General features: G+C 47.7%; 1 protein-coding gene across 1 annotated transcript in view; it reads left to right on the top strand.

Annotated features, from left to right (window-relative positions):
- COPG2 (COPI coat complex subunit gamma 2) overlaps positions 1-25,326 on the top strand; it is a 265,234-nt gene extending 239,908 nt beyond the window's left edge. Inside the window, exons 21-24 of the mRNA XM_065939126.1 lie at positions 22,804-22,901; positions 23,711-23,849; positions 24,142-24,240; positions 24,733-25,326. Of these exons, the coding sequence (XP_065795198.1) occupies positions 22,804-22,901; positions 23,711-23,849; positions 24,142-24,240; positions 24,733-24,863 (467 nt within the window). The 3' untranslated portion in view covers positions 24,864-25,326. The remainder of the gene's footprint in view (positions 1-22,803; positions 22,902-23,710; positions 23,850-24,141; positions 24,241-24,732) is intronic.
- Positions 25,327-25,913: the final 587 nt, after the last annotated feature.

Below are 25,913 nucleotides of genomic sequence, written 5' to 3'. Positions count from 1 at the left end.
ACCCTTCACCTCTCTGCCCCGCTCTCCACCTGCCTTCCCCCCAGTGATTCTCACCCGAGGATGCATGAACCCAAGGCCAGCCTATCAGCAGCATCTCTGAGGATTGTTTTTGTGTTTTCTTTTTGGGTGTTTTTGGGTTTGTTTTTGTTTGGAGCAGAGCACTGCTCACCCTCAGATGTTCTGATAGGCCTCCCTTGGGGGCCATGCCCCAGCCCCCCCGCGGGTGAAAACCACCCCCCCCACCCCGGGGAAGAATCACTGCTGTGGAAGGCCAGCCTGCCTCCCTGGGCCGCACTCTTCCCTTGCCCACCTCGGGCCTCCCATCAGCTGCCACTGGCCCAGGTCCTCAAAGATGCCAGCACTGCTCCCCTGACACTGGCCCGGCACTGTCCTCCTGGAACCACCTCATTCCCTTCCCTGTTAGCTCACGGACACCGGAGGTGCCCCAAACCCAATGCATTAGAGCACTCTCTTGTTAAACCACACCCCCTGCCAACACTCCTCTCCCCACCCCTCACCCTGTATGACTCTCGGGCTTTGGAACAATATCTTTGGTGCAGACCTGTCCTCTTGGCACTTTGTCCATTACCCCATGTTACCATTCTTCATTTCAGCCCTGTGACGCTGTCCCCCTGGGGACTCTTACCCCCCCCCCAAGTCTTCCTGTCCCTCAGTGTTTCCACTGAGCAGACCTTCCCCTTCCTCCCTCCCTGCAGTGACTCCCCTTTGTCCTCTCTGTGTGGACTCACTGGTCCTCCCAGTCCTCAACCTGTAGTCATCTCCGGAACCCTGGGCATGTCATCACTCCAGAAGCTCAGTTAAAGCACATGATGTTCCAGTATCTGAAGTTGTCTCATAACCCCCCACCCCCGCATCTTGATCCCAGATAGCCCCCTCCCACGTTCAGCTCGGTCAAACCGAGCCCAAACCCATTCCCTGCCCACTCCTGATACCCACCTCCCACCCTGTCCCCCGACCCCATCCCCAGCAGATCGGATCCATAGTACTGAAGAGCCTGGCTGAACGTTCTACCCTAGCCACGACATTCCAGGTGCAGCAGCAGCCACTGCTCCCAGCCATCACTAGCCACCCCTTTCTTTCCACGCCTCCCACCACAAGCCTCAGCCCCACTGGCTAGCCCTGTAACTCTCAAGTCCTTCTGGGTGGCCCGTCTGCCAGAATGCCTCTCTGCTACCTCCTCCTTCTCCTTGCCCCTGCTGCTGTCCAGCCTGTGTCCCTCCCCCTGCCCTCTGCTCTCCATCCTCCCCGGGTGCCTCCCACCGCCTGGTCTGTCTCTGCCAGGTGACTCTCCTGTCCTGCCACCTCAAGACCCGTGTGGACGTTCCTTCCTCTGGCTTTTCCTCACGTGATCCACTCCTCTCCTTCCCCTCCCTGGGCTAGGGAGTGTGTCAGCCTCTCCTCTAGGCCCATCATCTCCTCTCCATCCTCCCTGATGCCTGTCATCACTGCCCTGGGTCATCCCTTCTCCATAGGGGGTGCGCCGTCCTGAGACCTGCTCTCCCAGCTCACACTCCTTCCATCCCCTGCCCTGCCCCCTTCTCTCCAGAACCACCCACTGTCTCTGGTTCAGTCCTTCCGCAGCTCGGGCCACGGTTTCCCTTTAGGCTCCCTTTTCCTTAGCCTGGCACTGGCTCTTCTTGTCTCACTTCCCTTTTCATCCAGCCACTGCTCACAGGACTTACACCAGGCCCCTACCTTCCCACCTCCTCCCTGCTTCTCCTCCACTGCTCCCACCTCTCCTCCTTCGGACCCTGGAATGCACCCCTGCCCTGCCCCATTGCCTTGCTCTCCCACTCCCTGATGACATGATCCAGATCTCCCCTCTGCCCTCTTTCCCTCTCAGCTGTGCTTTAAGACTCTTCTGGTTCTCCGTCCCATTCTGCCTGCCCCTCTGTTCCCCACATCCAGCCTCCTGATCTGAGCCCCCAACCCCAGTCTCCACCATCCTGCCCTCCGCTCTCTCTTGCTGTGCCTCTGTGCCTGCCCCGTTTTCTTCTGACTAGACCTATGGTTTGAAGGTCCCTGTTCTTCCCCTGGCTCCTTGTGTGGAGTCTCTCTGCCACCTTCTAGGCCTCCACCCTTTAGAGGTCCCTTGAAAATAACAGAAGCACTGTTGATACCACTTTAATTCCCGGCCTCTCCTCTGCCAATTCTGTTTGCTACCCACACTGGACCCCATGCACTGGAGTCCACCCTCGAGCCCCCGAGACCTGGGGTGTTTCTGGGCAGCCTCTCCCGTCTCTCCCTGTGGAGCGCTGCCCATGTCACCAGTCGTCATGGCCCCTGTCTCCAGCTGCTCCTGGGAGCCTTGGGTCCTCACCCAGACCAGGCCATGGTCCCTAGGCTCCCTTTTCCTGTCTCCCCTTCCTTCCTCTCCTCTCTTCCCTCTTAGTCAAGCCATTGCCCACAGTTCTTTACTCCAAGCTGCCGCTTCCTCCTCTTCTTCCTGCCCTGGCCGCCACTGCTTCCATTTCTTCTCCATCAGCACCCATGCTACACCCCTGCCAGCTGTCCTTGACCTCACATTCCCCCTTGAAATAGTCCGGGTCCCCCTGGCCCTCTTTCCGTCCTGGTGACATTCCATTCACCCCACCTGTGTGCAGATTTCTATGACCACCTGCGCCCCCCCCCTCCCCCGGTCTCTCCATCCTGTTCTGCCTTGTCCCCTCTGTTGTCCATCAGCTCTCAGCCTCCCAAACAAGAGCTCTTGACCTCCTAACCCCCATCACCCACCCCTCGCCTTCCCCCTCTGCGCCCCTTTGCTGCCCATGTTAGCTTCTCAGACTAGATCTCTGACACTCCACAGGTTTTGGTGGTGCCTCCTCTCTTCCAGCTCCTCTGGGTGGACTCTCTCCACTACATTAGACTCCCACCCTTTCCAGTGCCCTCCCTCCCCCCATAAGCAGATGCATGAATTCAGCAATGGTTGGGACGTGTCACCTCCACCTTGGTTCCTGCTCCCTCCTCCACCATTTCGAAGCACGTCTGCTACCCCCACACTGGACTCACCCACATGTGTGCACACTGCAGCCCCTCAGAATACTTGCCAGGGCTCTGTGTAGAGTCCCTCTCGCTGTGCAAGACTGCCCTGTTTCCTCAGTTCCCTCCCTGTCACTGGGTCCCTTCCCCTGTTTGCTCCTGAGGGCCCCAGGTGTTTAAACCCGGGCCCTGGGTTCCCAGCTCTGCTCCTGCTGTCTCCACTCAATGCCACATATTTCCAGTCCTCTCACCCCCAAGATCTGCCAACATCCCCAGACTAGGAGCTGCTCACATGGCCTTCCCCTTGTCCACGGTGCCCCCTTTGCTGTCTCGAGCCCCTGGCACCCCCATGAGCTTTTCTCCCCTCTTCTGTCCCTTTTCTCCCCTTGACGCCCCTCGTGGTTTCAGGGTCCACGGCTCACGGCTGCGCCCAGACTCCACTATCCCCTTCCCCACACTGAGTGTGGACGGAACATTACTTGGCCCCGCCTCTGCCTTTTCGTTCTCTCTTATCTTCAAGAGTCTTCCTGCTTCTCTCACCTCCTGCCAGCATGCCACAGGGCCAATGGTCTTTCCTTGACGTCCACTCACTTCTGGACCTGCCCTCGTGGGCCCTCTGGTGCCATGTGTGCTGCCTGAACCATCTGCTGTCGTGGTTTGCCCCGACGCACTTGTCCTTTAGGGGGCCACCATTGTGGAGACAGACCCGCCTCTCTGGGCTCCTCTCTGACCTTCCATCCTCTCCTCACACCTCTCCCAGGTTCCCTGCTGGTCGTACCAACACTGCTCTTTTTCCTGCATGGGATCTGTCATACCCTTGCCCCACTTGTGGAGGCAGAATATCTGCTTCTCCATGCCCACTTCTTCAGGTTCTTGGTAATCCCTCTCCTGAGGTGGTGGATTCCCTGATCTTCTCACGTAACTTCTCATTCCTTAGCTGCAAGGGTCCAGCACCTGCCCCTCCTCCCCTCGGACCCCTCTCCTCCACGACCCAGTCTCAGTTGTCCGAGGCAGCTCAGCTCACCTGGGCCCGGTCTCTAGGTCTCTCCTGGCTTGCTTCTCTAGGGCACACACAGCAACACTTTCAGCTACTCTCCGTGACCCTTCCAGCTGGACTCGCGTGTCTCTTCTGCTGTGAGCTCCCTTCTCGGTTGCCCGTCCGCTGCTCAACCCCGTTCAGTCGTCTCTGCCTCAGTCACACTGTGACGCACTGTCCTGTCCACATGCCCCACCCTGCAAAGATCCTGTCCTGTGAACCCAGGCACCCTGTCCTCCCAGCTCCGCCCCCCCCCCAATAACCTTTCATGTGCCATTCAGATTGTTTCATACTCTTCTGACACATTCGTGGGGAACCCTTCCTGACTCTCTGCCTTCATCCCTTCTCCACAGTACTGTTACCTTTAGCCTCCTCCCACGCTGCCACACCTTCCAACCCCAACCTCCCTCTGCACAGAGCCCTGTCCCTGCTGTCAGCCCTCCTCCTCCTCCCTCCTGGCAGTCGCCTCTCCCCCAGACACTCTCCTGCATTGACCTCTGCCACCCCCTCTGGCCTTTCCATCAGTGTGGACGTCCCCTCTGGTGCTCTCTGCCCACGTACATACAGCCCCTCATCCTTTCAGTCTCCACTTGCATCTCTGGGCTTTGTATCTCAAGCATCCTCAGCTCTCGGACCACCAAGCTCGCAATTCAATTCACTCTTAAACCATTAGGAGCAATTGCAACCCACCCCCCGTCATTCAGGTGTCTCGTCAGCTACATCCATTTGTTCGCTGTTTGCCTGGTGTTGGGTCCTTTTCCGCCATGTCTGACAGTCTGGACTCTGATGCCTCCCTCAGACCCAGGGGCTCATCTGCTCACCCTTCTGCACTGGGCCACTGCCTCTAGCAGCTCATCCTCCTCTGGCCTCATCCCAGCTCTCCCAGTTCCTCACTCGCCTGACCTGCGCTGTGCTCTTCCTCCTGCAGGGGCTTCCTCATGCCCTTGGCCCACTTTGGGGGCCAGCTTCTCCACACCCACTCTCCCCTAGCTCTCTGCCATCCCTCTGGGCACAGTGTGCCCCCTGACCCTCTCAACAAGCCTCTCCTGCCCTGGCTGCCTCACGCCACCTCCGGCGGTTCCTCACTCTCTGGCCTCTCGGACCCCCTCTCCTCCACCATGCCGCTCTCTCAGCTGTCTGAGGCAGCTCACCTGACCTGCCACACCCTGGGTCTGGTTTCTGGGTCTCTCCTGGCTTGCTTCTCTAGGGCACACACAGCAACACTTTCAGCTGCTCTCCGTGACCCTTCCAGCTGGACTCGGGTGTCTCTTCTGCTGTGTGCTCCCTTCTCGGTTGCCCGTCCGCTGCTCAACCCCGTTCAGTTGTCTCTGCCTCAGTCGCTCTGCTGAACACAGGCTCCACCTCCAACACATGCTAGAGAGCCAGGCTGAGCTCCCTCCCAGGCCCCACAGCCCCTGTAACCCTTCAGGTTTCCATCCAGACCCTCGTCTCACACTCTGACACAGCTCTCAGGGATTTTCGGCCTCTGATTCTCCTGCCCCTTCCTTTCACCACAGCGCTCTCACCTTCTTCTCACCCTCTTGCCCCCACACCTGCCAGCCACCCCCGCCCCTGACACCTCCACACTCTGTCCAGACCCGCACAGAGCCCTGGTCCTGCTGTCCACCCTCCTCCTCCCTCCTCGCAGTCACCTCTCCCCAGACTCTCTGACCTCTCCCACCCCCTCTGCCCCTTCCATCATGCGGACGTCCCTTCCTGTGCTCTATGTGCAAATGCACACAGCGCTCCTTCCCTTCAGTCGCCACTTCCATCTCCCTTAGCCCTACTCAGAAGGCTTACGCTCAGGGTCACCATGCTTACAATCCACTCCCAACCAACGGATTGTAACCACCTCCCCAGTCCCACCCCCAGCCTGCAATGTTCCAGGTGCCTTGTCGGCTACATCCACTTGCTCGCTGTCTGCCTGGTCCTGGGTCCCCTGCCTCCTTATCTGACAGTCTGGACTCTGATGCCTCCCTCTGCCCCACCCACCCTTCACCTCTCTGCCCCGCTCTCCACCTGCCTTCCCCCCAGTGATTCTCACCCGAGGATGCATGACCCCCAAGGCCAGCCTATCAGCAGCATCTCTGAGGATTGTTTTTGTGTTTTCTTTTTGGGTGTTTTTGGGTTTGTTTTTGTTTGGAGCAGAGCACTGCTCACCCTCAGATGTTCTGATAGGCCTCCCTTGGGGGCCATGCCCCAGCCCCCCCGCGGGTGAAAACCACCCCCCCCACCCCGGGGAAGAATCACTGCTGTGGAAGGCCAGCCTGCCTCCCTGGGCCGCACTCTTCCCTTGCCCACCTCGGGCCTCCCATCAGCTGCCACTGGCCCAGGTCCTCAAAGATCCCAGCACTGCTCCCCTGACACTGGCCCGACCTTGTCTTCCTAGAACCACCTCATTCCCTTCCCTGTTAGCTCACGGACACCAGAGGTGCCCCAAACCCCAGTCTGCATTAAAAAACTATTATTCACACACCCCTATGAATTACTCCTACCCTCCACCCTGTATGACTCTCAGGCTTTGGAACAATATCTTTGTTCGAAACCTGTCCTTCTTCGCAATTGCCACTCAGCTTACCCTAGGTTTCCCCTCTTCTTATCCGACTTGTGACAGTGTCCCTCTGGGGAACCTTTCACCCCCCCTCAATCTTCCTGTCCCTCTGTGTTTCCACTGAGCAGACCTTTCCCTTCCTCCCTTCTTGCAGCGGCTTTTCTTTGTCCTGTCTGGTTGGACTCACTGCTCTTCGCGGTCCTCAACCTGTAGTCATCACCCCAACACTGGATGTGCCATCAGTCCAGAAACTCAGTTACAAGTAAATGATGTTTCCAGTGCCTTAAGATTGGTCAAGTCCCCCCCCTCAGTCCCCTATCCCAGTGATTCCAACCCTCCCCTCCCCCCAACCCAGTCAATGGCAACCACCCCTACCCAGTTCCTCCCACCCTGTCCCACCTCACACCCCATCCCCAGCAGATCGGATCCATAATAATAAAGAGCCTGGCCGAAAAGTTCTACCCTAGCCACAACATTCCAGGCTGTAGCAGCAGCCACTGCTTCCATCCACCACTAGCCACCCCTTTCTTTTCATGCCTCCCTCCACAAACCTCTGTCCCCACTGGCTGGCCCTGTGACTCTTAGGTCCTTCCGCCTTCCAGAATGCCTCTCTGCCACCTCACTCTCCTCCTTCCCCCTGCTGCTGTTCAGCCTGTGTCCCTTCCCCTGCCCTCTGCTTTCCATCCTCCCCGGGTGCCTCCTCTCTTCTGGTCTGTTTCTGGTAGATGACTCTCCCTTGGTGCTGCACTGAGGCCCCATGTGAACACTGCTTCCTGAGTCCTTTCCTCATGTGATCCATTTCTTCCCTCTCCCTTCCTGACCCTCCTCTAGGGACTCAGCTGATAGGGAACCCCTCCGTACTCTACCTTCATCCCTTCGCCACAGCACTGTTGCCTTTTGACTCCCTCTTGCTTCCACACCTACCGACCCCAGTCTCGCCCAGCACAGAGCCCTGGTCCTGCTGTCCACCCTCCTGCCCTTTTCCTCCTCCAGAGCACTCGTCACCCCAGATGCTTTCCTGCACTGTCCTCTCCCATCCGCTCTGGCCCTTCCTTCTCTAGGAAGAGTCTGCCTCTTCTCTAGGGGCCTACGGTCTCCAAGTGCAGTCATGTCTGTCGCTGAGTAGCTTTGGGGCATCCCTTCCCTGTAGGGGTACTCCTCCTGTGACCTGCTTTTCTGTCATACTCTCTTCTTCCCCTACCCTGCTACATTCACTCTGAAACCATCTGCTGTCTCTTGTCAGGTCCTTCCACTGGGTCTAGTGTGCCTGTCTTTTTAGGCTTCCTGATCCTTATACCCGCCTCATCTCACCTTCCTTACTCTTCTCTGTTCCCTTTTAATCAGCCACTGACCACAGTTCTTTGCACCAGGCCCCTACTCCCCACTTTCCTCCCTCCCTCTCCACTGCTTCTCCCTCTCCCATTGGCCCCGGAATCTGCGCCTTGCCCCCTGACTCCCCAGTGACATGGTCTGGATCTACTCCTTGCCCTCTTTCCCTCTGGGCCGTGATCCCTCCTGTGCAGACCCCTCCTTCTTCCCTCCCATTCTGCACTGCCCCCTGTGTTGTTTCCTGGATTAAGTCTCTCAAGCAAGAGCCCTTCACCCCCAAGCCCCTCCGTATCCCACCCATTGCCCACTCCCTCTGTGCCCCTTTGCTGCCCACACGATCTTCTCAGACCAGACCTCTGACACCCCACTGCTTTTGAAGGTCCCCCTCCGTCCATGTGTGTAGTCTCCACTACAGGCTGCACCTGCACCCCGTTTTCCAGTGCCCACCTCCACCCCCCGCCGAAGAGCAAAAGCTCAGAATTGGTGATGGTTGGGAAATATCGACCCAGCCTTGGTTCTCCCTCACTCCCCTGCCAGTTTTGCTACCTGCAGTCTGAACTCCAACCATGTAAGTCCATCGGAAATCTCTTGAGGTTACGCACTGGTGGTTTCTCTGTAGGATCCTTCTTAATGTGCAGTGATGGCCAGTCACTGCAGCTCCAGGACCCATTTGCTCGTGAGGACCTGAGGTTTTCAAATGCCTGGAAGGTTAGGTCTCATCTCTCTGCTGCACCTACGTTCTGCCCCTTGAACCCTGAGATCCGCTGAAGTCTCCAGATTGAGCGTTCTACAGGCTGCCTTCCCCTCTCCTTGCTGAGCCTCTCACGCATCCCTAAAGCTTTCTCCCTCTCCCTTCTCTTGTGATGTCCGTCCCCATTTCTCTTCCCTTCCACCCACTGAGCAACTCCCTACCACTCAGTCATGAGAAGCATGCAGTGCTCTTCTCCTTGACCAACCCTCATGCTCCCAGGATGACGAGTTCCTTTGTCCCCAGCACACTGTACTAAATCCATCTACTGTGTGGATTCGCCCGTAAGACAAATGCCTTTTGTGCCCACTGCACTGGGGAAGGCCATTGCTTCTCTGAGCCCTTTCTTCTCATCTTTCCCCATCTCAAGCATCTCCACTGGGCCACTGCCTCTAGCAGCTCATCCTCCACTGGCCTCATCCCAGCTCTCCCAGTTCCTCACTCACCTGACCTGCGCTGTGCTCTTCCTCCTGCAGGGGCTTCCTCATGCCCTTGGCCCACTTTGGGGGCCAGCTTCTCCACACCCACTCTCCCCTAGCTCTCTGCCATCCCTCTGGGCACAGTGTGCCCCCTGACCCTCTCAACAAGCCTCTCCTGCCCTGGCTGCCTCACGCCACCTCCGGCGGTTCCTCACTCTCTGGCCTCTCGGACCCCCTCTCCTCCACCATGCCGCTCTCTCAGCTGTCTGAGGCAGCTCACCTGACCTGCCACACCCTGGGTCTGGTTTCTGGGTCTCTCCTGGCTTGCTTCTCTAGGGCACACACAGCAACACTTTCAGCTGCTCTCCGTGACCCTTCCAGCTGGACTCGGGTGTCTCTTCTGCTGTGTGCTCCCTTCTCGGTTGCCCGTCCGCTGCTCAACCCCGTTCAGTTGTCTCTGCCTCAGTCGCTCTGCTGAACACAGGCTCCACCTCCAACACATGCTAGAGAGCCAGGCTGAGCTCCCTCCCAGGCCCCACAGCCCCTGTAACCCTTCAGGTTTCCATCCAGACCCTCGTCTCACACTCTGACACAGCGCTCAGGGATTTTCGGCCTCTGATTCTCCTGCCCCTTCCTTTCACCACAGCGCTCTCACCTTCTTCTCACCCTCTTGCCCCCACACCTGCCAGCCACCCCCGCCCCTGACACCTCCACACTCTGTCCAGACCCGCACAGAGCCCTGGTCCTGCTGTCCACCCTCCTCCTCCCTCCTCGCAGTCACCTCTCCCCAGACTCTCTGACCTCTCCCACCCCCTCTGCCCCTTCCATCATGCGGACGTCCCTTCCTGTGCTCTATGTGCAAATGCACACAGCGCTCCTTCCCTTCAGTCGCCACTTCCATCTCCCTTAGGCCTACTCAGAAGGCTTACGCTCAGGGACACCATGCTTACAATCCACTCCCAACCAACGGATTGTAACCACCTCCCCAGTCCCACCCCCAGCCTGCAGTGTTCCAGGTGCCTTGTCGGCTACATCCACTTGCTCGCTGTCTGCCTGGTCCTGGGTCCTCTTCCTCCTTGTCTGACAGTCTGGACTCTGATGCCTCCCTCTGCCCCACCCACCCTTCACCTCTCTGCCCCGCTCTCCACCTGCCTTCCCCCCAGTGATTCTCACCCGAGGATGCATGACCCCCAAGGCCAGCCTATCAGCAGCATCTCTGAGGATTGTTTTTGTGTTTTCTTTTTGGGTGTTTTTGGGTTTGTTTTTGTTTGGAGCAGAGCACTGCTCACCCTCAGATGTTCTGATAGGCCTCCCTTGGGGGCCATGCCCCAGCCCCCCCGCGGGTGAAAACCACCCCCCCCACCCCGGGGAAGAATCACTGCTGTGGAAGGCCAGCCTGCCTCCCTGGGCCGCACTCTTCCCTTGCCCACCTCGGGCCTCCCATCAGCTGCCACTGGCCCAGGTCCTCAAGATCCCAGCACTGCTCCCATCACGACCCCAACACTGTGCTAGCACTGTCCTCTTGGAACCACCCCATTCCGTTCCATCTTACATGCCCCAAACTCCATCCTATTTTTCCTAGTTAAACTTTTACTTTCCTTAGGTCTGTCCTCCCTCTTGGTCAGGAATAATTGTTGAATGTGATTTTAATTCTTTCTTCGTAAACTTCCTCAAACATCCCTCATTCATTCCATTATTACTTGTTTTCAAACAAGTTGTTCAAACAACTTGTTTGAAAACACTTGTTTAGTGTTCCCTGTGTTATAGACCCAGGAACTCTACTTATTGCAGCTCTCATTCTTTTCTGTATTTAATATTTTGCAGGAGACGCTCTAACCTTCCCCCTCATCCTTTGTCCCTCTACTACACTCTCTTTGCCAGACTCTTAATTTCTCTCCTTTCTAGATCTCGTTGAAAACTTGAACCTTCCTGAACTCAGTTATTAAAAAGTATTTGTGGGTTTAATCCCTCTTCTTAACCTGATTTCACTCACATTCTCATTTAATATTCTCCTTTCATTAATACTTTGTATGTTTTAAGTTTATATACTGTAAAAAGCTTGGCAGGATTCTCTGTTCTACTACCTTATTTTACCCAGTCTTTGCTATTATCCTCATCATGCGTTGGGTTTTACTGGACTCTAGTTTTGTCATTGTCTGTATGTAATCCATGCAGTCTTCCTTTCCTTTATTCTTATATTTCCATTATTAATGAATAAGGACATTTTCGTCTTATTCTTGTTTCTTCTCATGGACTCCTTTATTTCTAGGTGTAACTCTAGTTTTACACATCTATTTTGTTCCCCTTTCTCTTCTCTGCCATATTTAAACCCTGTATACCTCAACCCACCCCCATTTCATAATTTGCCCAGTACCATCTTACGAAGTTATAAATCCTTTCTTGATGCAGATGTGCAGTTTTTAATTTATTCCATCGCATCCTTTCCCCCATGTCATCTGAATCCCTCTTTATTTATGTCTTAACTTCTTTTTCCACTTTGCCTTTTTGTAATAGTCCACTCTAATGCATGCAGTTGCCTTCTGACTTGTTTTTATCTGCCTTCACTTATTTAATACTTGTGACCTGTCTTTAATCCTCTGTCCATTTCTGCCCTCAACAAGGATCTCCTAATTGTGAAACTGTTTTACCCTCTGTTTAATCTTGTTGTTCAGAAATGTTTTTATCCATACAATGCTCTTTTTCCTTGATTTCTGTCACCTACATTCTTCCTTGTTCCATTAAATACAATTATAGTGCCAAACCTTGTTTTTCAGCATATCATTGCTCACATGATCTTTCCCATCTAAAGTTAATTTTTACTTTTCCACCCATTTTCTTCTGGTTTTTCTTTCCCTATTCTACCTTTTATTAACCATTTATATACTGAGTATGTACCATTCTCACACACTCACTAATATCTCCCTCTTTGGTTCTTTTTGTTCTACATTCTTTGTTCAATCCAGTTCCATGTTTCTCCTTTCTTACATATATTGTTGAATTGCTTTGGTTTTCTATTTATTCCTTGGTTGGAGCCCTGTAATTTGTCTTGTTTTAGGTCCACTTCACTGAGCTTGTCTCTGACCTTTCTGCCAACTACACTTTCTTATGAAGGCATGCTTTCCCAGATTCTGTCCTTATGTCTCATTTTCAATTATCACTTTATCTCCCCCCTTTCTTTTTTAAGAAATGCCTCACCACCCAGTTCTCTTCTTGACTCAACTGCTTTATAAGTACAAGCGATTTTCATTATCTTTTCTTTAAAATATGCTGAATAAAAGTTTTTCTTAGTAAGTGCTTATATTGCAATATCTTAAATTCAAATACTTGTAACCATCTTCATTAAAAAAAAAATCCAACATATCTTATCAACCATCACACAAATGCTATTATAAAAAAATTCTAAGTATTTCTTATAAACCACTTTAAAGGACAACTACATAATTATTTAGCATAAAACTCATTCACTAGTGTACATGTTTGTATGTAGTGCAAAATGACCCCATTCTATAAGACTGTAATTGCATTCTCCATTTTACACTGCATGGATAATGAGAGGTTCTCAAGAGAAATACCAAATGCAGATACATTTTTTAAATGCAATGTGTAAGTAAGAAACTTTTGGGAAACATTTACTTACCAACTGGTGAATTGCTGGGGTTGATCCACGCATATTGTAGGGAAGATGACCGGGATAATGCACAACACATTTAAAACCGTTGAGCATAGGAGGTGAGCTTATACATGGAGGAACTATATCTGCAGCAAACATATACTATCCCAAACAGACAGTACAAACTCAGTTTTTGCTAGCTTAAGAGTGCTAACTTACTGTACCAGGTCGCTGAAGCACATAATGATATGCAGGTTAAAAACTTTTCATGTTAACAAGTATTCTGATAATGTAGTAAACAGCTGGAGATACCCACATTCTTCATTCTGGTCCCAGGAATATTTGCCATTTTGCACCTGGCATACTACAGACCCAGCCTACTTCATGCATCCCTCTCTAACCAGCATCTTCTCCCCCCTTCCCCTTTCCTCTCTCTTTAATACAAGTGTTTGCATTTGCTTCTTTCACTGTTAACCAGCTCTCATGTGACACCTTAACTTCTCGGCAAACTAACCTCATACTTACAGGCAAGTCTTCCATAACTCCTTTTGAATATCTGCCCTGCCACATCTTAAACATTCTCCTTATCTTTCCCCTGCAGATTCTGTAATATATCAATGAGTTTAGTACTATGAGGTTGGCTTCCTCATGATCTCCGACCACTCTTCAGTCAATAGCACTCATTTGTTCTACCAGAAAAAAGTATCCAGTCCACACCTCCTAAATGGTCAATCAGTGGTGATATCTTTAAGTTTCCACCAATGCCGCCTTGTCAAGTTTTATCTTAATCCATGTCTTTCTAACCTTCCCTCATAAACAGTCACTTCAGTCATAAATTTCCCACAAACACTTGAAGAGCCAGCCTACCCAAGTCCTGTTCTTTTTTAGGCCCCAGATCGTCTTTCATTCTAAACACAGTTGAAGGACCTAATGGTTCTGTTTCTTTCATTCACACCTGATCTGTTTTGTTGCCATTCTATCTACCCAGAACTCCTATATAATTCATACAGTGCCCCTTTACTTACTTGCCATCCTCTCTTATTTTTTTCTTATTCTGTCATAACCTCCGGCCTTAGTATGGAGTAATAACTATTTCTTTCATCACTATGACTATTCAAATAATGTCTTTCCATCTGCAAGTAACTTGAACATTGCTCTTCTATTCCTTTTCTGCCTCCTTTTGCTGAAAACTCCCTATGTTTCCTCCAACATTCCTTCTTCTCCCAGTTATATCATTCCAGTGAATCTAGTCATCTTTTCTGGATATGTATACTTCTGAAATTCAGCACCCACAATTCTACCTTCGTCTATCTTCCTTATTTCCTACATTCTATACTGAAATCTATTCAGGATTCCTGCTCTGGCCCATTTTAAGTCCAACTGCATTTAATCACTCTCTAACTTCTCATTCTATTGACTACACTGATTACTAAAAATCTTTTTCCAACAAAACTTTCTGGGCAGCAACACATAATACTCTTGCTCTTATTTAGCAGTACTCTCACTTCTTTCCTCAGTTGGTTGATGTCTGGCTTACCATACAGTTCTTCACTGAACGTCCAATTCTGATGGCTGTGCTCCTCATTCTGGCCCTCTTTAGTGCCCTTGTTTGTTCAATATTTTGCAAAACTGCATGATCTCCGCCACAGCCTCTATCTACTCCCTTCTCCTTACTTAGACCTCAACCTCAGTTTTTCCCTACTTTTTCTTTCTCTCTCTTTAAAAATACGTATCTCAGCAGTTTCTCTCAATGAGTCCTAACAGACTAATTTCTTAGTACTTTAACCTACTTCAACAAATTCTTACTGAGTTCCATTGATTATTCACTATGAACATCTATAATATTTTCGGCTTCCATCTCTAATCATGGTGAGGGATACATTAGTCTTCTCTTGAGGTGTACTCTTGAGGCATACTTACATTTACTGCTTACCAAATACAGTTCATCCTTCACCAGATAAACCACTCAACCTGCACTTTCTAGTCAAACCAGTGTCTTTCAGGTTGCTATAAATGACTTATCATCCTAACTTTCCCTTCTAACCATTCTTATCAACCCAGCCCTTTAAAATGTTTTATTCCCCCCAAATTCATACACCTACTACCTCACTTCTTTATATCGTGACTTTATACTATATTTGATTGATAGTTTTAAAAGGAACAGAATAATGCACATGTAATTGAGACTTATGTACCACTTAAGAATCATTTACCTCTTTCCTAAGAGAAAAATCACTAAATAATTTGATAAACATATTGTTATACTTTTCATAAATATTTATGTACCCACAAATAATATGTAATGCTATCTTTGAGGGTTTTTTATATATGTATAAATTGTCCCTTTTTTTTTCATCAAGACTGTAAGTGCTAGTCTGCTTTCTAACTCCTACTCACTCATGTGCAGGCCTTTGCTCCTCTCTCATTATATACACCACTCCCTGTCCTCTTTAACAGCAAACATTTTTAACCAATCAGACCCCTTCTGAGATCTGACAGACTTTTCCATTCCAGGTCTCTTCAGTTCATATCTCATTTGCCTTTTTGCTACTCTACTGAGAACCCCATTCTAATTCATGCAATGCTCCCATTATTTAAGATATGGTAGAGCATAAAAGAATAAGAAAGAAGAGGGGGTTTTAACCTTAACTAACCATTTCAGCTACTGTCCTATATCACAGCAAAGGACACAGTATGTTTCTGCTGAGGTTTACCTCCCTAATGATTCCCAACCATTCCTCAAGAAATACAAATAGTCTTCTCTACAGAAGAACCACTGGCCCATGCTCCCTAATTGGTCAATCCTGATGTGTTTTAAGGTTACTAACAATGTCTTTTTATGAGAATTCCTCTTAATAAAACTCCTTTAAACTTTCCTATTAAACAAGCTTTTAATTAAAAAATTTTACTCACAGCATTCTAATTTACTGTGAGTAATTTACTCACAGCATTCTAGTCTACTCTCTAATTCCCATTTTTATCTAGGTCCTTGAAACTCTGTTAACAGATACACCACTCGTTACCATTGGGCCTTCCCATCCAATGTGAACATTTAAACTTACATCAAGATCTCCATTCTGCATCTCATTATTACATACCTGATCTGTATTGCTGCCACTCCATTATTCTTAAGTCTTCTCTAGTTCATACAATAGTCCTTTATTCACTTCACCAACTCTGTTTTCCTTCTTAGTCCATCGTAAACTTAATCCAAATACTGTACCATGACCCACCAGTCAATAAACACCATTCTTAAATCAACCCTCCACATCTGCAGCAAGCTTCACTGCTCTTTCATTGCTTTCCCTCTGTTCCTACGTTGCCCAGAGAAGCATGCTTCCTGGGCTTCTGTGTCCCTCCTTTCAGCTTCCGCCTACATTCACAGCATGCTTATGGATCCAGCTGTTGCTTCGGGACGATACCCTCTCGTGTGGGCGCTCGCTGCTCAGGCCCTGCCGTCTTCCCTAAGTGTCCCACACTCTTTCCCACAGCTTTTGTTTGTAGTGTTGGTTCAACAGAAACTTCCATAGGGTTCCTGTCACTGGCCTGCCTTATCCCACTTGGCTTGTTTCTGACCTTTCACTCTTACTGACCACACCCATTACTTCTAGTATTTTTCCAAAAAGCATCCTGGACTGCAAAACTTCATACTCCAGCTCTTGTTTGATTTTAACCTCACTTTCTCTCCTTATTCATACACAACTCTGACACATCTCCAGTTCCTATTCCCTAATGTTCCCACTTAGCGCTCTTCAGTGCCCTTCCATGTTTATTCTTCAACACTGCATGTTCTTCACCCTAATTCACACACACTTTCTCCTTATTTAGCTTCTGACCTCTTTTGCTCTTTCCTTCTTTGCTATTTTTTCATACAGGTCTCCCCAGGTGTTTCTCTTAGCTTCTGTAAATCCTAATATATTTCTTTAACTTCTGAGTATATCTTTAACATCCCTCATATAGTCAATTTCCCTTTGGAGAATTCCCCCATATATCTTCAACTTTCATAACAATGAATGCATATTCTTTTTGAGGTTTCCTCTTCTCCTCACACCCACTCTCTCCCTCACACAAAACCAATGTTCTACTCTTCAGACAAGCCTTTCCCCTAGATAGCTGCTAAGCTGTCCTCTTCCTTTTCATCATGGTCTCTGGCTCAGGTGTGGTGTCATATGCCTCCATGTGGTATCAGTGACAGTTTCTTCGTCAATATTAAGTGATACTGTCTCATCTGGCAGCAATTTTAACTTTACTATTGTACTCCTTTTTGCCTTATTAAAAGTGGTACCTTATATTCAGCATCCCTCTTTCATTCAGAGACTGGGTATGTACACATTCCCATATCTAGATAAAGGAGAACGTGTCATATTCAGCAGTCACTGTTCAGACCCTGGACTGGATTATATAGTTCCAGCCCCTGTAACCTGTCTTCTACAAAGCCTCCTGAACAGGTCCCCCCTCATCACCTCAGTTCTTATGTAGCCACATTCCCTCCCTCCTCTCTTTGAGTGGTTGTGATCTAGATTAACAAAAATCACTCTACTCAGGTTCCTCCCCTCCCATGTCCCAGGATTTCTCACTCTAGCACTCTTTCATGCCCCTACTCGTTGGCCATGTTACTTCCTGCAAGCTTCCCACCCAAGTTTTAAGTCATACAGCCCTTTCCCTTTTTATAGCCACCATTCTCCCCTTATCTACTGTCTTTTCTTACAAGTCTCCTCAGTTGTTTCTCTTATTTTCAACTAACCCTAGTATGACTGCTTGCTAGCAAAGATTTTTTAATCAGAATTACTCCTTATCCACCTTTATCTAAAGCAGTGACTCTCAAACTGCAGATTGTTAAAATACAAACGGCTGAGTCCCACCCCAAATTGCTGATTCAGCGGGTCTAGTGGGGCTAAGGAATTTTGTAACAAAAACCAAGCCCTTTAAAATTTCCAGTGAAGGTATCAGGAGTCTACTCCTGACTATCACTCCTTTTCAAGCCCCTGTTTCTCTCCCATTGTACAGACTAGTCATTGCAGTCTGGCTGACATCCAACACACTGACTGCTTAGGTCCATCCTCACACCTGTAGGCTTCCCCATTCTGGGAATCCTGAGGGTTCTGTGGTTTTGCTTGTTACCATCCACTCAGAGTCGTCCTCTTGTCTGTACAGCGCTCCTCTTGGCTTTAACTCCCCCCGTCCCATGCTCTTTTCTGTGTCTTTTGGCCAACATATGGGATCTTTTCTCTCCAGTCAATACCTGTCATTCTTCAAATGGCATTGTTTTAATCTGGGGGCATCTGTCACTCTCCGATCGTTTTCTCATTACCTGTCTTACCCTAAAGAAATATGCTACCTTATCTTTAGCTTCTCTTCTTGTTTTAGCTACCATTCTGTTTCATTCAAGTGGATTCAGTCTCCTTGGAAAAAGCACTTCCTAGCCAGGTTCTCTCCCCTGTAACTGTGTCTTCACTTTCAGAAAACTTTCACATGGCAGAGTAAATTCTAAGGACAACTTTCACGTGGTATCTGCATGATATTCGTTTGTATCTCCCTTTGGTTTTTGCCCTCCCACATCTTAATTACATATAGCATAATTTCCTCTACCATCTGTACATGAAAATAACAAATGAAGTTTTACTTTTCAGTTGGGTTTACAGCATATCCCTAGCCACTTACTCATGATCCATGCTACAGAACCAAGTGCTCAGAGATTTATCTTGGTGTCTTTAAGGTTGCTAGCCTGCTTTTAATCCTCCTAAACTTCCCACCAAAACATCCCAATTCTCCTATTGTATATACTGCTTTTCAGAGTCTGGCGTTAAGAACCATCATTTGACCAATTAGACCTGTTATAAGATCTTATAGGAGTTCCCATTCTGGGAAACTGTTCCTCATCTTACCTGCCCATGCCACTCCACCTGTTCTCAACTACTCTTAAGTTCTTCCCTTGTTTAGTTTCCCGTCTCTCTTCTTTCTTAGTTAATCATGATCTCTGGTGCAAGTACAGTGCAACTCCCTCCTGCAGTACCTGCCAGTCTTCACATGACCCCATCTCTTCTGCAGGTCCTTCTGCTCTTTTCTTTGACTGATCCTAGAGAAACACTATGTTACCTACATCACAGCAACCACGTTTGTAGCATTCCCTGTGGATTGAGTAGTGAGTGTTTTTCTTTCATCTTCCTTGTTTCCTGTACACTATTATGAGTACATTTGCACTCTTCAGTTCAGTACAGACCTTCACAGGATTCTGCCCCTGGCCATGGCTCAGATCCATCACCTTTAGACTCTTGTTTTATCACTCTATTGGTCATATTTGTTGCTTCAAATATCACTGGAGCAAAGATTCCCAGATTCTGTTAGGCACGCTCTCATTAACACCAGCTCTCATTTTCCACTTCCTCTTCACATCCTCTCTCCTCTTTGGCTGTAATCTAGCTCGGCTCCCACCTCTCTCCTTAATACGCACTTCTGCCCTTTTCCAATGTTCCTCCTCTGGCCCTCTTTACTGCCCTTCCCCACTCTCACACACCTTATATTCAGCACCCCAACTTAAACCCTCTGACTTCTGTTTTATGCTTCTAGCCTCCATCTTTTCACCTCTCTCTTCCTCCAGAATTTTTTCCACACAAATCTCCCAAGGAAATGTCTGTCACTTTTAGCCATAATAGGGTAACTTCTAAGAGTAACCAATTTTAATGGTGTACTGCAGTAATCTACCATATCTTAGCTCTCCATCACCCTCTCATTTTCCATCTGTCTACAGATGAAATGGATGCAAAATACTTCTCTTCAGGTATATTTCCTTCAGAATCTTCACTCATCTCCCCATCTACTACAATAATCTGTCCTCTGGCCAAACTACCTATTCACATCCTCTAATAAGTCAAACCTAATCTCTAAAGATGCCAGCAATGGGTTTTTATCTGCATTCATTGTAACCAGCTTCCTTATATACTTTCCTGTCACCCAAATCCTTTGACAATTTCCCTCCAATTCGGTGCTCCTCCCTCCCACTGCAGTCTTTGGCCTCACACTTTGTGTACTTCTCATCCCTATACAGTCTTTACATCCAAAACGTGTCCCGTTAGACCCTGCTGAGCTCTGGCGGGGTTCTCGATTCAAAATCTTCGTCCCACACCTCTCTGCCTTCTCTGCTGTCCACTGTACAGTACTTATTTCCATTTCTTTGCCTCCAGTCTCTCCGTTCTTCATTCCGTCCTGACTCTTGGCCCAGGAATGCTGACTTGTCCTTCATGTTGACCTCTGTCATTCCGAGGTGGCTCCTTTCCGGTTCTGTACCTTTCTTCCCTGCCCCCCACGTTTGTCCTAGAGAAGAGCCTTATCTTCAGCACCCCTCCTGCCGTGTGTGCATCGTCTTCCTGGAGGGCACATGCTCACTTCTGGCACTCACTGCCCCACTCGCTTTCTTTCATTTGCCTTGACTCCCTTCACTCTCTATACAACCCTTTCTTCTCAGTTCAGTCCAGACCTGTGGGCAATGCTGCGGGTAGCCTGTGTTTCTGGCCCATCCCTCCTATCCTCTTATCTTCTGCCCCACTGACCACATCCTTCTCTGTAACTATCATTCCAACAAAGCTTTCTGGAATCACCTCATAATCCCACTCACTTAGTCCCAGTCTTCCCTCCAGTGGCTGAGACCTGGCAGCTCCCTACCAAATCTCCCAATCTGCCATTTGCCACAGTGCATGTCCTGCACCCCAGCCTAAGTCACACAGCTCTTGCCTTTCTTGTCTTCCAGCATCCAGCTTTTCTTTAATTCTGTGTTTTGTAGTTTTCTCCATACAGGTTTGCTCAACAGTTATCTTCCATTTTCAGTCAGTCCTCACAAGATAAGCCTCCTTTCTGGGAACAGTTTTATTGCAGATCTTCAGGGCATTCCTCCCCTGTTCCCTTGTCATCTGCCTTGTGTGGTTCATGAAGTGCTTATCTTTGTTATGGCAATGGGCTCAGTCTTGTCCTCCTGCCATGGAAAGGCTCTCTCACCCACTCTTCTCATCACTGATGTTAGTAGTCATCCTCTCTCACAAAAATAAGCGATTGCTACCAGTGGGTTTTACTGGAGTTCACCCTAGATTCCATGTAAGTTTTCACTGTATCAACCAAGCCATTTAATTGAAAATTTGCCACAAAAGTTTCAGGAATATTATCTATATTAATACCACTCCCATTTACTTTCTTAATCCATTTTTCCTTATCACTTGCTTATAGTGTCTTGTGTCTTTACTTATAATAAAATTTAACCAGGTAGCCCAGTCTCTGATCTACCATTGTTCCCATCTCTCTTTACTGCTCTTCCTCATTTTCCAGTGGCCTCAGTGAACCAGCATGGGGTTCACCATACCCCATAATCTTCTATGACTCGGCATCTGCCCTGCCTCTCCATTTTTATTTGACCTTTGTCCATATCATAGTCCCATCTTCTCCTCTTTTTTAAAAAAATAACTCACCTGATCTATTCTAAATTTGTGTTAATTTCTACTTCTTTCTTCTTCCACCTTCCTCCTGCAGAAAATCCTACCTCAGTTTAACCAAGATCATCTATCAATCAACCCCCTATGGCACTGAAACAGATTCTGTAATTGATAGGTACACCCTTTCCTATGTGGGGCAATCCACTCCCACCATGTGTTCTCAGTATACTTGAGTAAATTCACTTGCTTTCTGAATTCAGGCCTATTCTTCATAGGACTCGCAGCAGTGGCTTCAATTATCCTCTACCATTTTAATCTCTTGACTACTTAAGCTCACTAGAGCCTGCTGGAAAATATCTATTCTCCTTCCTTGGAAATATGAAGTATTTCAGACTTGTTCCTGTGAAGCTTCTCTTCTCAGACCTTGAACTAGCATCTCTCTCACTGCTTCCCTTTGCACTATGCCTTTCTGGCCTCTTTCCTGTGGCTTGTGTGCCTTCCTCTGCCTGCCGAAGCTCTTCTGCATCTTTTGAGATCCGATTAAACTATATATCCTTTCAAATTTGTTGTAATTTTCTCAGGCTGTTAATCATGAACTCCCACATAGCACTCTGTTAAAACTCACATTAAAGAATCAATGGCAGTGAATTGTAATGCCACAGGTGTATAGAGGTAGATGTCTCACAGTTAAGGGCCTGGCACATTTATTTACATCTTTGCCTTATAAATGTATTGACATTTTCTGTAGTTTTGAATGGAGGGAGTTTACTAAAGTTAAGATTGAGCAAATGAAAGTCCCACTCTCCAACCTGTCACACATGGTCTTTACATCTGAGTCTGTTCTTTCCTGTCCTTGCCTATCCCCCAGCTTTCTAACTCCACAGTTTCATACACACACATGAAACTGTTTAAACTGATAGCCCTTTTCCAGACAATGGACTAGACCCTATGTGCCTTTTCTTCATCCATGATTAATAAATAACCCACCTTCAAACAATTTAGAAAATCCTATCTTCTTCATGAAGACTTCATTTTCCTTCTTTTCTTATTATTTCCACTGATAATCTCAAAACATATCATTGTCCACTTGCTTTTCCATTGTACAACACTGACTTTACCAATATTAGAACTTCATTACTGACCTACTCACTACAGGTTGAAAGTTTACATACTGCAAGTTCATTCTGGTGATCTGTAAATCCACTGTTGGTCCACAATCTATGGATATAATTATTTGTAAAAGATACTGAGACTCTGCTATACAAGTAGAGCAGATCTGTGTGCTTTTAACTATCCATAGTTTATGCTTTGTCAGCTCATAAAGCAGTGGTTCTTAATGTTTTGACCAGTGTGGTGAAAAGTTCCTTGGAAAGTGTCTCCCCTGCTGCTTTCCTGATCCATAGTCAGATGCTTTACCACTGAGCTCTACCCCCTGCTTTCCTTATCTGAATATAAAAACGGAGTTTTGCTCATGTCTTCTTTTCTGTACTATTCTGACTCGCAGCAGGAAACAGATTTCAAAGTCCAGCCTGCAGGCTTCTTGTGAGAACTATGACCCTAGAGAACAGCCTACATATGTTTCACTTGGTAATTCAGAACACAGAGCCAAGGACAGATAGTGCTTCCTAAGTTACTGATGGACACTAGAGCTTGTGCGGCCCACTGACCCAGGCTCACCTGCTGTCTCCTCCAGCTGCAGGCACCTTTAGCTGCACCATGAAGTTCACGGTCCGGGACTGCGACCCCGACACGGGGGTTCCCGCTGAGGAGGGGTATGATGACGAGTATGTGGTGAGTCTCCCCTGCACAGAGGTACTCACTCTGACCCCTTGCTCCACCGAGTGACTTCTGTCCAGAGAGAACATTTTTCTAGGAACATCTGACATGAACTTATGGGACTGTATTCTTCTCAAACACATTACAGCTGAGGAGGACCTGGGTTAATCTCCTGTCATGGGAGTGCCTCATGCCGAAGAGAATTGGGATTTACCACTCCATAACTGGTTAATGCAAAACTCACCCTTTCTAATGTCTTTGTAATAGGGCTAATTCAGAGATGAAAATAATTACATGATCTTCATTGAGATCAGTTTTATTTAAAGTATTGAGAATTGGGATTTTTTGTTTTGTTTTGTTCAGCAACTTTTAATTTGCTTGTAATATAGGCACATCATGGACGGTAAAGGCTTCAAAGAATTCAGGGAAAGTTTTATTATGGAAAAATTCTACCTGTTAGAGAATGCAGAGTTCAGAAGGCCACATACAGCCTGAACTCTGTGGTGATATGTGGGAATGTGACTGCTCTGTACCTACCCCAGGGCTACAGATGCTGATCTGAATACAGGTCTTGCCAAACAACCTGGTTTTTTGCTTTCCTTTGTCAGGGCCTATGCTATTTGACTTATGCCCTATGGTGTTTGACTTATCCAGACTACAGAACTTCAAACTAGTCTGAAGTTTTAGTTTAGTTTGGTAGTTCTTCCTAGGCTCCTACAAAGGATATATCACAGGATGATAAAACCAAATGAACTAGTCTCTTCTATGTTTGTTCTGAACTGAGAAGATGTTCATTTTCTGACCCCTGCTTGTTAACCTACTAGCTAGAAGATCTTGAAGTGACTGTGTCTGACCACATTCAGAAGGTAATGAAGCCTAACTTTGCTGCTGCCTGGGAGGAGGTAGGCGACACCTTTGAGAAAGAGGAGACCTTTGCCCTCAGTTCTACCAAAACTCTTGAAGGTGAGAACAATTTTCCTTAATAGTGTATTGCCTAACAATCTAACACCTAGTAGGCACATTTGTTATTCCAGAAGGACTCCCTTTTCTTCAAATACTTCACCAACTGTTTCACTTAAAAGGCCAGAGCCCTGTCTTCATCATCTAACTGAGTCAGCCCACTTCCAGTCCAGTCACTTCCTGGCACACACCACCACTAGTCCCCACCTCTACCGCCCCGCCACCCAAACTAGTGCAGAGGTAAACCCCTACGCTGACCTTTTCTGATACTGTGGCATCCATCTTCTCAACACAGAAGCTGTCAACAACATCATCACATTTCTGGGCATGCAGCCATGTGAGAGGTCAGACAAAGTACCTGAGAACAAGAATTCCCATTCCCTCTATCTGGCAGGTAAGAAACCTTCATCAGATTTCTCCTTTATTTTGTTGCAGACTTTGATAGGAAGGGATGTGCATGGGCATCTCATGCCCTGCTACTGTCCCACTATTATCAGAATTACAGCTTGAAGCCCCATCAAACTGAATAATCTGTTTTAGCTGTTTAATTTGCGTGCTTGCTATTCTTAGCTTCCTAAGCTATTCTTAGGTGGTTCTCTTAAGATGCATATTTGGCCCAAAGCACTTAAATCTCTCCTATAGCTACCAATGACCCCACCTTAAGTACTTCATATCAGTATTATTGAATACCTTCCATGTACCTGGTATTATGGGAATATAAAAGAGTATTTAGAATTTGTATGTAGGATTCAGTTCCCACCATAGGCACAAATCTCTAGAAAAACTAAAATAATAGAAAGGAAATGCAGGCAGAGCATGAGAAGTTTCATTATTCAGAGCTTGTTTTGAGTTCTTAACATGGTTTCCTCACTTGTTTTCCTCTCAGGTGTATACAGAGGTGGCTATGATTTATTGGTGAGGTCCAGGCTGGCCTTAGCAGATGGGGTGACCATGCAGGTGACTGTCAGAAGCAAAGAGGGAACACCTGTAGATGTTATCTTGGCTTCTGTTGGATAAGGTTTTACTGGGCGAGTTGAAATTGATGTACCCTTCACTGTCGGTGGGCTTTCAGGCTATTGGCATGAATTTCCCAGAATCATACTTTTAAAAATTAATGACTTCCAAAAACCAAATTAAATATTTGGCCCTGAGCCAGCAGATCAAGCAAGTCTGTCCTTGTGCATGTCTTTCTGTTGTTGTTCCTTTTTAATACACTTGGTCAGCTTTGGTATGGTAGTACAGCTTTTGGTGAGCTTGAAAATCAAATACTATCCTATACCCCAGCTGCTTAACTTCATTGAATTCTTTAATGTGTATCTGAAAGCTCCTGGCAATGTTGGAAAGCTTTTATCCCAGAGGGGTGGTGGGGGAGGGGGAGCCAGAGTCCACTTTTGTCAAAATTCATTTTTATTAATAGAAAATAAACACTTATTCCAGTTGTTATACTTGAAGTTGCTAATAAAAAAAAATATATAAATCACCACTTAATAATCCTGCTTTAACTACTAAGACAATGAAACTGCGGCTTAAAAAAAAAGTATTCAGCACCGTTTGCTCATAGGCCTTTCAGACTTTGTTGTTTAAGTTTCTGAAACATTCCTGTCTGTAAAGTACAGGAACTGCTGAGCTACACGAGGAACCCTCTCTGGGACAACCAATGAGAAGTTAAGCAGTCAGTATACATTCAGCCCGGTGACTTGGACTGTACAACGCTCCCCTCCTCTCCACTAGCTCAGGAGGGACATGCTTCTACACACTGAGGTATGAAGAGTCTGACTGTTATTAGCTGGAAGGATCAGTTCTAACAGCAAAATAACAGTAAATCTCTGGCACAGAGGCTACTGTCTTTAATGTCCTGTGATTTTAGGAAATTCTGTAAATAGCTTGGATTTAGTTCAGTTTACTCAAATGAAATGTTTAGAGTCTGCTAGAGTGTCTGCTGGTTTAGTATCTTATATATATAATAAGTGTAGGGAAATCATAGTCTTGAAGTATACTTAGAATACTGCATTATTTAAACCAAAGTCTAACACAATGTCTACAACTAGAAGCAGCTAATGAAACTAA

The sequence above is a fragment of the Muntiacus reevesi genome, chromosome 6 (assembly GCF_963930625.1).
Source record: "Muntiacus reevesi chromosome 6, mMunRee1.1, whole genome shotgun sequence".
NCBI classification, from domain to species: Eukaryota; Metazoa; Chordata; class Mammalia; order Artiodactyla; family Cervidae; genus Muntiacus; species Muntiacus reevesi.
The sequence above is the reverse complement of the archived record's forward strand: the minus strand, read 5'-3'. Positions and strand labels throughout refer to the sequence as shown.